At 44.6% G+C, this 19,223-nt stretch overlaps 1 protein-coding gene across 4 annotated transcripts in view; it reads right to left on the bottom strand.

The window, feature by feature from the left end:
• LOC139334582 (ERC protein 2) overlaps nucleotides 1-19,223 on the bottom strand; it is a 149,942-nt gene that overhangs the window by 37,827 nt on the left and 92,892 nt on the right. For all 4 annotated transcript variants that reach the window (XM_070967549.1, XM_070967550.1, XM_070967551.1 and 1 more), the window contains 2 exons: nucleotides 7,992-8,139; nucleotides 3,292-3,453 (listed from right to left, as the gene is read on the bottom strand). In XM_070967549.1, coding sequence (XP_070823650.1) covers nucleotides 3,292-3,453; nucleotides 7,992-8,139 — 310 coding nt within the window. The remainder of the gene's footprint in view (nucleotides 1-3,291; nucleotides 3,454-7,991; nucleotides 8,140-19,223) is intronic.

Below are 19,223 nucleotides of genomic sequence, written 5' to 3'. Positions count from 1 at the left end.
CACAGAAACAAACACACGTGTGCACAAACAGGCCAAATACCATGTGCTACTTCTCATAAACGTGAAGCAGGCAGCATGTTAAGGATTAGAAAAAAAGCACAACAACCCCGAAAGAAAAGGTTGTTTAATTCTGTCTCTGATAAACACTTTATGGCTGTTTTCTATTTCCTTCCGAGGCTACTGCCAAGTATCTGGCAGCGGTACTGGCACGGCTAAATGAGAACAACATGAACACAACATGCCCGTCAAACTGCACACACTCCATGCCGAGATACGGACCTGGGGTGCATCTCAAGAGGCTAAATCGGCTTCCAGTGCTTGTCTCCTCTGATTAGATTTCACCTGTCCTCAGACTAAGTCCATCACAGTTTAAGTTGAGGACAGGGAGTATACAACTGTAGTTAGAGGACTGGGATGGACCCGCTAACTGTAGCAATGAGCTTTGACTGACATGCGGTTTGGGTCTGTGGAAAACTTTGAAGTGTGTTCTTGTGTTTGTGCATCCACTATTCTTGTACATGCATTTGTGCTTATGTGTCTTATATGTGCCAGTTGGGTGTGCATGCGGTATGTATGTGTTTGTATAATACAAATGCAAATGCAACAAAAAAAAGGCACGTGTGGTCACTGTTATGTTATTCATGGCAGTTGCTGTATCTTGGAAAGGCATTGTGGTCTCCAGGGTGAGCGTGCAGACCCTCTTCATCATCATTATCATTATCATCATCAATCATCCTTCGAGTGGTGTCCCAGGACCCGGCAATGCACTGAACCACTGGCCTGGCCACACTTGGATATTACATTTGAAAGGGGAAAAATGGAGGGAGAGAAGGGACTGAAGGAAAGAATGAAAGAGACAGGCATGGAGAGAAAAATTGCGGGTGGGAAGAAAATACTCCAGGAAGGAAAGTGATGTGAAAGGAAGAGACAGCAGAGGTTTGATAAAAAAAAAAAAAAGAATTATGAAACAAAATAAAAAGGAGTGGCAAAAGTTTGGGGAAAATAGGAGGTGGAGGAGAGACAGTGTCCATCCAGACTGTGTGACCTGACATCCAACATCTGCAGTGCATGCACAAACACACACATACCCACCTGCACACCTACAGACACACACACACACACACACACACACACACACACACACACACACACACACACACACACACACACACACACACACACGCACACACCTTGGAGTCGTTATCCTGCCCTCTGCTGAACTTCCCTATTAGGTCAAAAATCAGATACGAGGAAAAGCCACAAAGTGATTGGCTGACCTCTGTCAACAGGGTCTGTTGTTTTTGAAGTGTGTGTACTTGACACAAGAGGGAGAGTGACAGAGAAACAAATTAGCTACATAATGATCAGTTTGGCTGTAGCTTGAGGACGTTTTTGTTCCTATGCTAAATCTATGCAATTTGCAAATCAACATACTTGTAGGCATTGCCTTTTATCTAACCTTCATTTAATGTATTTCTATTTTTTCCCCCTTTAAAAACTATTAAACTTTACTTTTCTCTCAAATGTTGCATACAGAGTGTGAGCCATCTCAGTTCCCTTTTACAGGCATAAAAATACAACTTTAATAGAAAGTATAATTCAGCCAATCGGCTCAGATTTATGAGTTATTTTGTTATTCCCCACATTCTTAACAAGATTTCCCAGCAACCCTAATAATACTTTCTTTGCAAGGCTTTTTCAGTCCAACTTGAAAAGTTAAAATATCACTTGCAGAGAGCTACTGTTTCATATGTCAAACACTATAAACACTGCTGCAGTAAAAAACAGTGCTGGATAGTCGATATTTATGAGCGCAAAGCCAAGGAGAGCAATGTGTGATACTACACACTGACCCCCCGCAGGTCGCAGTTTCATGTGAAGCCTACTGTGGTTCTAAGTATTCTACAATAGAACAATACAGAGACTTGATAGCATTTTAATATTGTTTCAGCAAGTCAGATGAAAAGCACAACATAACATAAAGCATATGCTGCAATAATCTTCAGAATTAGGTGTAGACTCATTCTATATTTTAAAAGAAGGCAAATGTTAATATAAGTATACCCTTCTCTAACATATAACTCAAGTGTGTCTGAGATTCTGAGGGAAAAGGGTGCATATGGACCAATGAACCTCAGACCCTCACACCTCTTTAGGAATCAAACATGGAGTCTATCCACCGGCGTAAAAAAGGCTGACATAATCTTAAAACCAGCTATCCTGTCCACTTGCATATTGTCATGGTATGCGTGGGGTGATGCTTGGATATGATTGTGTGCATTTGCGTGTGTTGGAGAGGTATTAAGAGCTGGGGATCCCCTGTGCATGTCTGAATGCAATTTAGACAGCAGTTTCAGAAACATTTATAAAGTCTTGAAACATGTAATAGTGCATTTCAAATAGAACAGATGTGGGAATCTAGAGGTGGAAATCCCCAGGTATTGGTCTTAAAACCCCAAACACACACACACACACACACACACACACACACACACACACACACACACACGCACACACACACACACACACACACACACACACACACACACACACACTTCATATTCATAGTTTGGAATCCCCCCTATCACAACTTCTTGACAACAATAGAGCTGTGATTAGTTTATATTGCATTCAATAACTCAAGTTTTTTTTTTATCAGCTAACGTGAAATCATCTCTGTCTTTCTTTGAAGATTGCTTTCTCCCGTAAGCGATTTCATCTAGGTGCACAGTACCAACAAAGACTCGGGCGTGCGTCTACACACGCGCGCGTACAGGCATGCACTCCTAAAGTATGCACACAAGGATGCATGCACGCTCGCACAAATACACAAACACTTTGCGCTGATAGCAACAACAGTTTGTTCTTCTTCAGTTGCCTTCAAACAGACACATCAAGTTTTTCCTCAGGGCAGTCTGGATATGATACTCAGACTGAGAGAAGAAGCTCGTACGAGAGATGAGTGATATATAAACTAATCTCGCACACAAATGCCATCGATCAAAAACACTCATTTGGCAGCTTTCTCCTTCAGGCTCCTTATCTAACTGATATGAATAACTCTGACTTGGCAGAAAGTAAAGGGGTTGAGGGAGAAGAAACAGAGGAGAAGAGAGAGGGGAAATTTTATGCTGCCGAATCCAACCACAGCTGACTGCTGTTGGAGACAAATATGAACTGTATCAACTTAAAAGCATGAGGACAAAAAACCACAACATGTCAACTTGTGTAAACAAGCCCAAGCTTTGAACTGGTCGGTGTGGGTGAGCGTGTGTGCAGATTCATACTGACTTGATCCATAGGGGGCCGGTGGTTGGCATGCGGGGGCCCTCTTGGCAGGCTTCGGTGATGCACGTTTGCTGGATGTAAGTGGTGAGAATGGTGGGGATGATGCTGGGGATGGATGTGATCTTCCTCATAGTTATCCGCGATCAGCTTCATTCTGCTCTGAGTCTGCCAAAAAAAAGGAGATAAACATGAAAATTTATAATGCATAATTACAACAAACGTACACGAGGGCATTTATTTTCCCAACACTGCTTATTTGTCTCTTAAAAATGTTCATGGGGTCTTAGAGAGATTAGGCTGAGGGATTCTTGGATAGGGGGAAAGCATGTTGAAAGCCATCAAAGACGATAAAAACAGTGCCACTAACAACACTTGACAGGTCATAAATTGAGTGAGTCGGAGTGCCTGATGAAAATATTGTAAGTCTGTCAAATGTCATCCATATTGCAGATTATCATTTAATTGGATTGGACAAGTCCTAGTAAGAAGCGTTAGTTAGTGTTTCATGCCGCCTAAGGCCACAGGCGTTCTGGCCCAGCTGAAGTAACCTCATTTTAGATGTCATTGATTAAAATTACACTCAAATATGCATGCCTGTAAATGTGTAAGTAAGACTGTGTCTCCTTTGTTCGTGCGTGTGTGTATCTGTGTGTATTTTTTGTGCGTTTGTGCAAGAGGCTGTCATCCTTCCAACATCATTGTGCTGGAGAGAGATAACAGCCGAGGCTGACTAACGTTAACAATCAGCCTAACTCCAGTGAGGCCAGCTGTCTGGGAGATAGACAGAGACAGAGTGGGTGCAGATATATTGACAGGCTCAGCTTCATTCCCTTAACTGTGGATACTTCCCCCGAGGGCTGACATGACTGCAGAGCGGGAGGTAGGATTGCGTATGGGATGAGGATGATTGGAAGGAAAGATATGCACACGTCTCTCATCCAAAATGTTGCGGCTTTCCTGGTTTAAATGAGAGACAGCCATGGCAGGAAGAGACAAAAAGCCTGAGTCAGCCGTGAAGATAAGAGGAAGATGGTGTTACAGTAGTCAGCAGCCTGGGGACATCACTGGTGAGATAAGGAGCTGAGACCTAATGACTGAGGAAACGAGCCAGTCAGGATCATAGAAGAGGATGTGGCTGGTATTAAAGGGGTTAGCAATTAGCTTAAATTGGCGAAGACCTGCTTAGTTAAGGTGAGAACATTGACACCGTGGCGAGAGGGACAGAGAGAGAGAGAGAGAGAGAGAGAGAGAGAGAGAGAGACAGAGAGACAGAGATGAAGAGTGAGGGATGGAGGAGGGCTCAGACAGACACCAGACCAGTGGTTAGAGCAGTTAAAGGCTAGGTTGAGGTGTATGGCCCTCTGTGACCTCAGGTGTTGATACTAGCAGGTGTGACTGGGTGGGGCTGGCTTCAATGCAACAGTTACGAGCTGACACCTGTCATTGAGGCAAGGACAATTACTATCATATACCATGCAGCTGATTAAACTACTGTACTTCTACAGAATACATGCTGGAGGCGCTTCCACGCAGACTCTTCCCCAACGCTTAATAATGCAGTTTAATTCTCAAAGAGAAATATTTTCAAAACTGATTTGTGGCCGGGGGTCCGAAAGACTAATGTGTGTTTAGTTCTTGCTGCTAATCTAATAGGAAACATCTTACTTCCTGTTCGTGTTCATTTAATTCCAACCATATTTGGTAGGATGAGAAGCAAAAACGTCCTAAAATTTGTTTGCCTGTGTGAGTGTGTGTATGTGTGTGTCTGTGTGTGTACACATATGAAATATTTAATGACCTGACACACACACACACACACACAAATGAATGAAGTGATGAATTGCTTCTGGAAGAACCTGACTGTGTGGTCAGGCCAGCCCACATGTGGCCATCCAATTTATTCATACAGACATACACACACATCCAAAGGCACACACACACGCTCTCTTCTCACAGGCATATTTCAGTGTGCACGCACAAAAAAGCAGCGAGCATATAAAATGTGTGTGTGGTGGAATGTGTGTGTTTTAATTAGTGATAATTAAGGGCTTTGCAGAGTAAACAGCTCCGTAATGACCTCCAGGCCTGTTTCAAGATCAGGAAGCCTGGAAGAGACACAGGTGGCAATCCTTGGGGAGGCGAGGAGAGAGGAGAGTTCTTCATTGACATCTCTAAGCATAACAGATTTGGCCTATACTGTGTGAGTGCGCAGTGAGTGGTCTCTGCATGTGTATCAAAGTGCAGCTGCTGGTGTAAACATGGCAGCGATGATCCCGCTGCTGTGCTCACAGCTGCATCCCAAACCTCAATCCGAGCCCTCTGTAAATCACAAGCTTGTCCTGATTAGAGCAGAGCTGTATTAACACATATGGACACAGGGGCCTGACAAGAAAGGCCTTAAACAAACAGGCAGCTGGGGAAAGGCTGCACAATGTTCACAACACTTAAACATACTCCTTTGATCAGGTCTGTGTGTGTGTGTGTGTGTGCGCGCGCGTGCACACACATTGCTATGCTATCCCTGTGAAACGGGGCGAACCCGCTCTGAGCAGGCAGATAGTTTTACATAAGCTGTTCTTAATGGCACACCTCTGAGAACACAAAATCCATCTTTTCAGCACAGAGAGAGGACGGATGCTCCAGTGTGTCGAAAAAAAAAAGAGGGAGAGAAGGAGCAGAAAAGAAGAGAGAAAGTCATAGAAAATGGCACACCACGGAGGACTACAAATCCATCTTTTCTCGGCTTCAAAGCACCAATGATGTTTGGTCATCCATCATTAGGATGGAACCACTCAGAGAATTCCCACATGGGGACACATTTGTTCTGACTCTCTCCTCGAGAAGTCTAAACACTACACTCTTCATGTGATGTCTGTGTGTGTGTGTGTGTGTGTGTGTGTGTGTGTGTGTGTGTGTGTGTGTGTGTGTGTGTGCGCGTGTGTGTGTGTGTGTGTGTATCTTTGTATATGTCTGTTTGTCTGTGCTGAAGAAGGCCAATGTCTCAAAGGGAAGTAAATGGTCTGAGAAAGGAAAGTTTGTCTAAGACCGCCGGCTTTACGCACGCGCACGCACACGCACGCACGCACGCACACGCACACACACACACACACACACACACACACACACACACACACACACACACACACAGATCTTCCCAAAGAGGGATGTGGGGAGGTCAGACAGGGCACTGCTATCTGTAAATCTATCTGCTGTCTACAGATCAGCTTTCTCCTATGAGACTCTGAGTCCCATAATTCTTCGGCATTTCCTGGTCAGTTTCCTTCCGCCATTGGCTGGTGAGGACCCAAGGAAGGCAACCTCTCCTGATATGTGTGTCAATGGGTCAGAAGACAGAGAGCCGGTGTGTGTCATGTCAAACAACATAATCTCCGGGGAACTCATTCTGTGGAATGGATGGAACGCAAGCAGTGCAAAGACTCCCTATAGGAACTACTTTCTTTACAACCTCCATAACATTAATAGATTCACACACTTTTAGGGCCTCGGTGCTAGGTGGCCATGGCACTGCCTGCAACACCTTTCCACTTAGGAGTAGTACTTACATGCATTTATATGCATGAGGACTTTTTAAGAAAACCAGGTTTACACGTATGAGAAAGAGGAGGCAAAGAAAGTTTGTGTGAATGCTGCCCATTCCTCTCCTCTCCCAGTCTGTCCTTCCTTTTCCTCTCCTCTTTTTCTCCGCTCTGCTGCTCCAGGCCCAGAGGCCACATCGTTGCAATTAGAGCTCATCACATCATCAGGTGGACTGTAACTGCTGGTTACCCAACGGGAAAACATGACGCATCCAATGGCGATAAACAGATAATAGGCTTTCCTTGAAATTCCTCGAACAGAATTGCACCCCCTAGGAACTGTTTACCGTTTACGAGACACGAACAAACATAGGTCCGCACTTAAATGCACACCCAGCCATTGCATCTGTTGACTTTTAAATGCACCATGTTTCCCAGAAGCCCCTGTGACTCAGGAGACTGTATATGTAGACTCCCTGCTGTTGTCTCATTAACGTTAGCATTCACGTTAGCTCAGTCACTGATGTGGTCTGACCAGACCTTAATGACCCACATACCTTCATCAGCCTCAGGTTGTATTAAGAGCCAGGGCAACATGGGAAAAAGGCGTGTGCACGTCAGAATGTGTGTGAGTGTGTGCCGGGATTTATATCTGTTTGACCAGAAGAGGCGAAACTGAAAAAGTCCGCTAGTGACTCAGCAATGACACCAACCTACGTGTGCGATTTGAGTGCATCTAATAACTCTGACTGCAACGTGATTGTTAAGAGAATAGCTTCGCTCATGTGTTTATTTGCCTGGATTTGGAATCACAGCTCCCCCCTGACTGCTTTGGCTTATGATGACTGAACACAGTAAGTGCGGTTTGAGGCGGGGAAGTCTACTCTGTTAACTACCAGGAATTATTAACCTCTATCTGTTCCTGGTTTTAAAGTTCAAAGGTCTGCCCATGAGGCTGTTTTTGTGCAGGACTTCACCATCTGCAGCAGGTTTAAATTTGTGCTTTGATTCATGAAGCCAGAATCAGCCCTAAACGGTGACCACAAGGGCCAGGCTCCATTTGATTAATTTGCAGTCCGGTCACCCTCAGACCAGGAGTGCTGTGAATTTAATTCATCATTTATATAGCCGTATAAATAGCTTGGTGGTCGCGTGTGGTGGATGTACCTGTTGTTTGAGCTGGTGCATGAGCCTGTCTTTCTCCCTCTTCAGAGCCATCACTTCCTCCTGGGCTTTTTTCCGTTTGGAGGAGGATAACTCCAGCAGGGCGATGTTAGCATCCTTCTCACTGATGGCTGCCAGCAAAGCCTGCTGCCTGAGGGGGTGAGAGCGGAATATGTGGAAGAAAGGTGCAAAAGGTGAGAAGCAATGTTATCGTACATGGATAGAACATGAAAAAATGCTTCACATTTATTCCATATTTCATACATTTTACAGGCAGAAAACAGGTGGACACACAAATACAGAGCACCCACATCTGCAGCTGTGGGCCCTGACGCAGATGTCACAGCAAACTCACTCATCCCAGAGCTCCTTAAACTCAGACAGAGATTCCGCAGAAAAGAAGCAGACATCTTTGAAGTGGTCTGCTAAGCGCTGCCTTAGTGGTACCTCAGTGTGACTCATGGACATGCAATCGTGTAATGGGGCCTAATAGAGCAGGCTGCGGAGGATATGACATCTTTCCTGTGTCACCGCTGATACCACAGTGTATGTGCGTGTCTGCGAGTGCATGTAGGAACGGGGGTGGCAATAAATGACTGTCTGCAGGTGCAGAGGAAACATACCACCAAGCGTCATCAACCAGACGTACAAATACACACCCACAGGACTCGAGGGAATGCCTTGCGCAACCCCTTTCGAGAGGAGTCCTCGGAGCAGACTGGTGATAACTATCCTCATCATCAAGCAGGATGTCGTAAATCCACTGTTGTGACAATTGCACATTTTTTCCGCCCACCCTTGTAAACATACTCAGAGGCACAAACATGTCCTCATAGAGATAGCCAGGCACAAACACCTCTTCAGCTGTGGCCACTGACCCCTGGCACACTGTAAGACACACTTTTATGTGTGGTTCTTTGTCTCTGCAAAGTTCACCTGAACTGCCATCGCAGGAGTCTCAAGCTGTCTAACTAGTGTGTAGGCACTGATGGTATTTTAAGCTGGCTAAACATAATGGGGCTGAACTCCAGACCCTTAAATCGAATTTGAAATTAGGAGGGCATTTAGCCAGCATGGTTAATGGTAATGTGTGGATTTGTGTGAGGTAGGGGGTAGAGGAAGAGGAGGGAGAGAGGGTGCATTCAAAATACACTTTGGACTCAATTAAAAATTGACCTGCATTGGAGTGTTTTTATTCCATGATTTAAGTCCCTGCAGAAATAACTCAATCGCAAAAATAAACACGCTGAACTCAGAATAAAGTCCTGCTGGCCTGAGACTCCACATTTGGTGTTTTTAGTACAATTATCTGCATGCCGCATCTGGATTCTGGATTCTCCCATTCAAGGCCATTAATAGGCCCCTGTGTGTTTGTGTGTGCTCCAGTGTGTGCATGCATGTTGTGCAAGTATTTGTGCGAGCATGCATGTGGGTTCTGACATGGATCAGCAGCTAATCACACCATTAATCACAGAGCAGGACCAACGTGACACTTTTCGTCTCCCCACACCTCCGCTGTTATTCCTTTTAATGCTCACTGTAATGGGAACACACGCGCGCGCGTACACACACACACGTGTGCACAGAGCTACACTGGACTTGCACCAGAGCAAGCGCTTTAGACGAAGTGCTTTAGACTGCAGGCTTATTCTGCTTGACCTGGCCAATCACAATGTAAAATGGGGGGAAAAAAAACTCTTAAAGTAAAAGAAAAAGCAAAAGAAATCCACAGTTAAAATCCACAAATCAAACAACAGTGGGATTGATTTTTTTAATCCCTCTTCATACGGTCCAGTTTTGCACCCATGGCCTCACGAACCTAATGATGGAAGCCCACTTCCACTACTTTATCTTATGCTGTGTTAAATAGAGCGAAGAGGTGATGCCTAGAGTCATATATGGGCAAGGAATGCAGCCCAATGTGTCACTGTTCATAAACAGTGTTTCAGATTAACAGCCCAAACCTACTCGCAGGATGGCCATCTTTACAACACACTGCCAGACATGGAAACTCCAACATCGAGCCACATGCCACAAGTCTCAGAGTCACACTTTTCCTTATCTAGTTTTCTCTATTTGTGCCGGCTGTAAATGCACACAGCAATATCTCACACTAAGCTGGAAAAACATTCAGTGCGGGGCCAACTTGGTGTTAGAAAAGAGTGCGATGAAAGGTTAGGGGAACTAACCCCCACCCCAGTTTTAAAGGGGAGGTTTATCTAATCTGTGAACTCATCTGAAAAAGACAAACAGAGATCCATCTCCCTCTGACCACCACTGAGTCGCTTCATCAACGATGGTTACACTCCCATTCGTTAAGTTGCCTCTGCTGAATGAAGCAATGAAAGACGCAGTTTTGGTGCTAGTTAAAAAAAATAAAACAAATAATGTGAAGCTTTGCTGAGTGCAGCAATTGACCAGAACACGTGCTGCTGTCTGTGAAGACACGCCCGTCACATCCCTCTCAGCTGCATTTCTTAGCACAGGTACAAACTTCGCAACTGAAAATTATCGATTGACCCCGAGACGTTGTGAGCCTGACTGAATTAAACCTCTGAGCCACAGTGGCTGCCATGCTTCAGTGCAAGCTAAATCACTTCCAGGCTCTAAATTAACAGAGCAGATTACAGAGCTGTCTCTCTGTGGGTGCTCTCTGACTGGTACTGCAGGATTGTACTGAGTGATGTCTTCCTAAAACAATAAAAAGGGGAACATTATTATGATTAGCCAGCCTGTAAACTTTATCTCCCACATCCTCAATCAGTGGTTGTGTGTGCATGGTGTGTGTCTGAGTGTGTGTGTGTGTGTGTGTGTGTGTGTGTGTGTGTGTGTGTCTGTGTCTGTGTCTGTGTCTGTGTACTGATTAGTATTACGAACAGCCTTTGAACCTGAATCACACTGGAGTATTTAATCACATCTAATTTGAGTGGCCATTTGGCCTTGGTTGTAGAACACACTCCCAATGTACATGAATCTAGCAGACAGTTTTCATCTATCAGAAACGCGCGCGCACACACACACACACACACACACACACACACACACACACACACACAGAAAGAGACAAATGCTTGTACTGTATCTGCTGGCTGATCTTGACTGGGTGAACCCTCTCTCCTTCCTCCCTTCTTGTCTCACTCCCTGCTTAACTTTGACTTGGCTTGTCCTGGACAAACAAAGGATTATCTTAATTTCCCTTCTGACTGAAAGGGCGACAATGAAATGGTTTTTCATGACAAAATTGTGATTAGTCTTCGTAAAAAGTCAGACCCCATGCACTGAGAAGTCATAAGGCATTCCAATAAAAGGACAAATAAATCCCACTGCTGCATCTCCGGTGTCAAAAATCTCATCTACTTTAGTTTTTCTTTTCTGTGAGATGACAGTATTTTGGCTGACAAGGTAAACGTGACGCTCACATAAACAGTTGTGCATTTATATATCTCACATTGGTCATATTTACTTTTGGTATTATAGAGGAGGCTAGAGAGAGCATGCAAGGCTCTGTAGAAAAGCACAGGTTGGACTGACATCTATATAAGGGGTGAAATTCTCAGCTCGACTACAACATGTGATTCCAATTGAACCTTCATGGTCCCTAGGACATATTGAGACATTTGGATCTACAAAGGTGGGAGATGGATGGCTAAAGTACATGACCATGCAATGAGAGGTGAGAGTCGGGGGTGAAGGGGGGGAGACGGAGATGATGTGGAAACAAAAAAAGGAATGCAAAGAGTGGAAGAAGAGAAGGGTAAGGAGACATGAGGCGGAAGGAGATAATTCAGGACAAAGGAATGAAAAACGAGGAGAGAAGACTTTGATGAAGACATCTTTGAGGTGGGGCTGCTGTCAAAGGGACTGTGATGTCACGGGGCAGATGACATAGTGGCAGGCAGGTCGCACAGAGCTCTGGGTGATGAGGGGTTAAGATGGGGTCAAGAGTGAGCATAAACACACATGTACATTGGCGCAGAAGAAATTCAAAGAAAGAGGATGTTGGGGGGGCATACAGTGGCTGTGAAGGAGGAGAGAAAGCATGGAAGAGCGAATGGATCTAGAATAAAAACAACTAAAAAAAGAAGAGATGGCAAGAGATGAAGGCAATAGAGGAGAGAAGAGTATGTGTTTGACAGGAGTGACTGCCACCTGTGCTCCAGGAGAGAGAAACGAGCGAAGAAAAGGAGTGTAGGAAGGGAAGAAAGGAGCAAAGGTAAAGATTTAAGAGTCCCAGCCTACCCTAAATCAGCTCAGCGCACTCCATGTTGTTATTCCTAGGCGTCACGGTTGAGGGATGTGTGTTTATAATTTGTGTTATGACTTACTTGAAATTATGAGTGTGGAGAGTCAGCGGGACAGAAACAGATGCGTCCGTGTGATGCCCGAGGGAACCATCAATACTGTCTGCCCCTAAGTGCAGTGTGCGCATGTGTGCGTGCATTCGCCTGTCTGTGCACACATTTGTGCTTTCATGTCCTTGTGTGCATGTGTGATGTATTTTGTTAGCAAAGAACATGGGGAGCCCACTAATATCTGTTCCCAGAACATCCATTATGAGGTCTTCTAGTTTGTGATCATGCCTTTCCACCACTTAACTGTCCAGCGCTGCAGAGACATTCCACGGGCATTTTATGGCCGTTCCTTGATTGTGAGTGTGTAAAGGTGCGGCACAAGGCCGGGGGCCCCTGGCTAGGCAGTACTAGAGGCCTGTGGTGAGAGCAAGCAGAGGACATGAGAATGGGGCATGGTTGAGTGACACTATTATTTATGGCCTTGGAACACTGTGTTATTTACAACTGAGAAGGTAGGGAAAATGTCTATTTCCAACATAAAACACACGCTCTGGCTTCATTTGGTAAGCTTACTGCAAAGCCAGTTAAGATGGTAAATCTGTATTTCAACTCTAAATGTGGGTTAAAAGTATTTTATGAGGTCCAAGTTTTGGCTACGTTAGGCAGGATTGGCTCCATGCTAACCTGTAGCTGCTAACCTGAAGTCACATGCCAGATGCACCTATTACCCACTTCCTTCTGTTTGCATGCCTGCATTAAAGCCTTTATTTGTCTAAATCTATGAGATAGGATTTATCCGTATGCCCACCACAAATAAAACTCGCATGTCTGTCTTGTTTGAAAATTCACGTCAACTCCAATATTCCTCTTGAGCAGCTGTATTAGACAGTACACGCTAATCCTGAACTTCAAGCAAGAATGATAAACTTTACATGCTAACCTTGAGCTGTGCTTCCCAAGAAAGATCCATGACAGCAGAGGGTTCTCCCAGAACTGGGCCAGGTTGTGTGTGTTTTCACTTCACTAATAAAATATACATCCCACTTACTCTGCTCACCCCCACTCCCACACTAGTGCTCTGGCCGGTGGAAGGAGGGGGTGGTCTAATTGAAAGAGTATGCATCAGTTTTACAGCAACAAGAGGAAAAATACAAGGGGACAAAAATCAACAAATCTGCCAAAACTAGCCAAATGTTTAGAGTGGTAGCAGGGACGAGGAGAGATGGCTGACTGCCCCCAGAGATGAGCAGGACCAGACGGCCACAGCTGCATTCCAGCCAGAGAGAGAGAGAGAGAGAGAGAGAGAGAGACAGAGAGGAAGGGAGAGAGAGAGGCAGCGGCTGTGTGAGGGTGTGTGTGAAGGCAGACAAATGAGAAGAAGGGAGCGTTCAAACTTTCTCTCAACAATCTTGTTAAGGCAATGAAAATAAAATACGTAAGTTCATTTTCATTTCATATGTTTTAAGGGGATATTCAACATTTTGCCTTCTCTCCATGAAAGTGAGGTGAGAAGATTGCCTGGGCATAAGATGCAGACCTGGACAATTAGCCTAGCTTAGCATTAAGACTGGGAGCATGGGGAATAGCTGGCCTGACTCTCTCCAAAGTTCAGAAATATGCCCACAAATGTCTCTAAAGTGAATAATTAGCCTACTAATTAACCAATTGTGGTCAAAAAGCAATCTGAAGTTTGAGGGGAAGTTACATGCAGGAACTACTTATTGGCACAGGTGCAGTCCCTGCACATGTGCTTCCCTACGTCTTGTTGTCTTGAACAAATATGCATTGTGATAATTGCCAGTGTCTACTACTGATACTCTCACCTCAATCTAAAGCAAATAAATGTCCCAAAATGTTGAACTACTCCTGTAATAAGCACATGGTCTGGCTGCACACAGTCTTTCACTAGCGTGGTCAAGTGTCCTCTCTCACGCCCAGCTCCATTGCATCACCTTCGGAGGATCAGCGAGGGGTCGGGTGGATCCCTGTTGTTGTAAAAACAGGAAGGATAAATAAACAAGGCCATTTGGTTGACCTTGGGTGTCTCCTTGTGCGTGCGTATTTGTATGTGTAACTTTGGTCTTTCACATCAATGCATGAAAAACACAGTCCACATCAGATTAGTCAAACGCCTCTGCCGGTCCCCGGAGCTGTTTAGCACAAGGCCTGCCTACACTGTCCCCTACCAATAAGGTGAGCTGTGACTCTAAACCTCCAGGTGATCCCACCAATGGTTGAGAAGCGCTTTCCACTCTCTTAAAGGGGGGGTTTGTTTTCCACCCTTATCGTCGCTTAGCTGACTGACAGTGTCTCCCCAAGGCACAAGAAACGAGACAGGGGGCTGTACTGTACCACACACGTGCAGGGCTCCCCTGCCTAGCAGTTAGAACAAGTACAGACACCCACACACACCCACACACACACACCCACACCCACACACACACCCACACACACACACACACACACACACACACACACACACACACACACACACACACACACACACACACACACACACACACACACATACAGCAGCTGGGTTGTTTAAAGCTCCCTGTCATCTGAGAGAGAGGTGAGGGTCATAGAATGAGTAACACTGCTCCAGTAACATTACTGTATGTTATCACACACACACACACACACACACACACACACACACACACACACACACACACACAAACACACACACACACACACACACACACACACACACACACACACACACACACACACACACACACACACACACACACACACACACACACACAAGGAGAGAGGGGAGAAATATACACACATATGCAGCCTGTTAAGAAAGAGCACTAAGGCCTCAGCATAAACACTGATGACTTATGCCCCCCCCCCCCCCTTGTCTGACTCTGATCCAACCACAGCACTGTCCCACAACCCCCTCCCATCCACTTTTTTTAAAGATGAAACTACATAATCTAAGGAGAGGGTGCTTTGTTGGGGTCAGATTAGAAAACTGTACAAATAAATGCAGAGCCACCTGTCGCACACATACACTGCTGCTTTAATAGAATGAGTATTCTTATTATTGATCCATCATTTAGTGTTTCAAATGCCTATTTCCTAGACCTAATGTGAAATTTTCTAATTTCTTCTCCAATGCATTGTGTGTCCAACCCTCCAATATCCAAAGTTCCCTAACTTAAAGTGATCTAAAACAAAGAGAAACAGCCAATCGTCACATCTGAAAAGTGCAAAGACAGTTACTGAATACATTTATTGACAATTCCCTTTCTATGTGAAATAATAAAAAAAATTTATTTGTGCACTGACAAATGATAACTGCGAGACACAATGCACGTCTGATTAGATGTATAAATAACTCTCCTGTTCCCTTTTTTTCTGTACTGAGGTGAGAGGAGCTACAGCTAAGCCTGTACTCTTTACTGTCAGTAATGTAAACTGAAAATACCAGAGGACACACTCTGCTTTGCGTCATTTGAAACGGAGGTCCTTTGCATTGTCCTGTGTGTTAAAACAACCCTCTGTCAAACAGTTCATCACAGGCTCTCGGACAGGAAGGCCACCACAATCTTTTTCTCTCTCCATCCTCATTCCATCACTCCTCCTCTCCTCCCTTTCTTTTGCTAATCAAAGAGAGGAGCCACTCATCGGAGGAGAGAATGGAATCACCTCCTCCTTGGACTTGGACCTCTCTATCATTCCACTTCTCTCTCCCTCTATCATTCTCTATTTGGCTCCGTCGTGCCCTATACTCACTCCGGAGTGGGGCTAAATATTAAGTTCAAGGAGGTTATGCAAACACGTTGAAACAGCCATCCTTGGCCTAAGTATTACCCTGAACCCTTCAATTACCCGCCTTGCTTTCCTCTCTCCTCATTCCTCCTGCCTTTTCTGTCCTCCGTACGGGTTTCTCTCACTCTGGTCATCTAACTGCAGCTTGGAAATACAGTGCACACTCATGACGTGGGGCCAAAAAGCCTTAAAATATCAGGGGCAGAGAGTACAACATAGTGGCGCACTATTACACATGCACACACACACACTTATTCACACACAAATGTGCACCCAAAATACACACGTACACACAAACCGATGAAAGACGAGTCCAGAAAACAGTGGGAGCAAGTACCCCTGGTGTATTTTCTCTGTGTTCCAAATGTAGGGCCTGGCGGTGGACCACAGCTGAACCACAGCCGACATGCGGTGGAATGGGAGGCCACCACACTCACTTCCCTTAAAGGAGCCATAGAGACACACACACGCACACACATACGCAGGCGATCGCAGAATAACACACACGCGCTCAGACACACATGTTCAGCAATTTCCTGGATAGCACTGTCATGACGATGGGAGTCCATGTTTAAAAAGTGGTTTGAGGTGAAGGGACAGATCTGTATGGGCTGCTTCCCACAATGCTTTGCCAGACAATTACACAACCCAATTAATGTGGTTACTACAGCACAGCAAGGACTTTACTCTGTGCAAATCGAGTGTGCGTGTATGCGTGCACGAGACAGAAGATGTGTGTACGCTCCTTTGGCCCGTGCTACTCCTTGAATTATAGCTTTCCTTGGAGCTTGGACCGGTCGATTTCCCGTCAGTGTGTAAAGGACACACAAGGTCACACTAACATTCACCCCACACTCCATCAGCCAATCACAGTTATTTCCAATCACAGCCACATGAGCTCAGCTATTACAAAAGCTGCATACCCGAACAACTACAATACCCACAATGTGTTGTGCATCTTTCCAGCAGAGAGCTCCATTTCCTGAACTATAACCAAATGTTGGGAGAGAGGTTTTCAAAGAGTAAAAAAATGGTTTTGAAACTTAATTATATATAGTGGTAAGATGTGTGTTTTTTACAGTTGCTGCAACATATATCCTTGAATGATGTGCATGTAGAAATATATAGAAGACATTCTGTCATGCTCTATATTGCAGGGTTTCAAAGATGTACACAATGGTGGAGAAAGCAGGTGCTGCTGGCGCCTTCTGAACAGTGTTTTTTTTTCCAAGGTTATGTTTATATAAACATATATATGGTACCGGAGCTGCTAACACTGCTGTGGAAATTTAACTGATGAAGGTGATGAGTCAGCACATCACAGTTACCACTTCAGTGAAAGAAATGATATGATCCCACAATGGAAAAAGAACTCCATAGCAAGCAAAAGTTCCGCACTGACTGAAGTAAAAGAGCAGAGGTATTATCAGTGAAATGCACTTAAGTATCAGAAGTAAAGGCACTCATTCTGCAGAATGGCCCCAATGTATATCACATGTTACATTTTAGCATGATTGTATTATTTTGACCGGTGCATTAATGTGTCGGCAGCATTTCAATGTTGTGGCTGGTCGAGGTGGAGCTAATCTGAACTAATTTATACATATCCTGTTGGGTGGATTAATATATGACAATGCATCATCACGACCATGACCTGATCATAGATTTGGCATGTAAAATCTTAGGGCGTATTCACACCTGCCTTGTTTGGTTCGAACCAAACCAAAAAAATCGCTGGTGCGGACCTTTTGGGCTGGTGTGAGTACAAACCATCGAACTCTGATGCGGACCAAGATCCAGCCGGAGAGGTGATCTCGGTTTGCTTCCAAACAAACCCTGGTGCGGTTCACTTGATATGTGAAAGCGACTGCGTTGGTCCGACCCAGTTCTAAAAATTATTTGCCTTTTTGGACGCTACAGGCTCCCGTTGCTGCGGGCATTGTGCCAAATGCCTCTGATGCTCCAAAAGTTCTGCATATGTTTGTAACTGTATGAAACAAATCAATATAAGCACAACAAGTGCAACACGCTGAATCTCCATAGTTTGTTTTCACTGGTGCCCCCCCCTTTTTTTTTTACTGCGTTACCCCGGCCCCAACCGTTTTGTCCAATCATTGAATAAGCTTTGCACAAATGTGGGTTTGTTGACAAATTCTGGGGCTCTTGTGAAAATTGCAATGTGAAAAGGAACCGCATCAAACCAAAAAAGAAACACTGTATTTTGGTCCGAACCAAAGACAGCGGCCCAAAGAACTTTCCTGGTCTGAATACGCCCTTAATCTGCAAAGCAATTTGTAACAATAGCTCTCAAATAAATGTGTATTGGAGTAAAAAAAAGTACAGTATTTCCCTTAAAGAATTAAGAACCTAATGGAGGTATGAGTATCCTTAAGTACAGTACTGCATGCACAAAGCTGCACGCATGTAGATGACCACATAGATTAAGTGCACAAACTCACACACACAGGCAAGCACACACACACACACACACACACATCTGCTTATAATTAGCCGTCCTCTGATTTCAACCTTGGTTAAGCATTTTCTTTTAATGAAGGATGGTAAAATGTTAAGTAAAACAGAAAAAAAGGCTCATAGTGCTCTGCTTTGTGTTGAAGCAGCAGGAAACACATGCGTTCTTTACAGTCTGCTACACAAACACACCGTGACCACATACTAACTTATATAGACTTCATTAGCCCAGCTTTCATGTGCTTTAAAGTGTGCAGGGGGAAAAATACATTCAAAGCAAGAAATTATGAAAGAGAGGTGCAGACACAGAGAGACAGACAGAAAGTTACACACACACACACACACACACACACACACACACACACACACACACACACACACACACACACACACACACACACACACACACTGTACACAGTGGGCTCGGTGAGGGTGCTGATTAGAGGAGCTGTTGCCAGGTCTGGACAGGTCTGCTGTATATTTAGACAGATCAGTGAGGATCATGGGATCAAAGAGCAACATGATTACTACCTGGCCTTCTGATAAAAAACCTCACTATTATTTCCTTGTCAATACACACAGGAATACACTCAATTCAAAGTACACACACATCTGAGCACAAACACATTCAGATTAATTTACAGTCATGGTTCCCAGCTTTAAAAGACACACAGCGCGCACACTGATA

This window comes from Chaetodon trifascialis, chromosome 8 (assembly GCF_039877785.1).
Source record: "Chaetodon trifascialis isolate fChaTrf1 chromosome 8, fChaTrf1.hap1, whole genome shotgun sequence".
Lineage (NCBI taxonomy): Eukaryota > Metazoa > Chordata > Actinopteri > Chaetodontiformes > Chaetodontidae > Chaetodon > Chaetodon trifascialis.
This window is presented reverse-complemented; position numbering and strand designations above follow the sequence as displayed.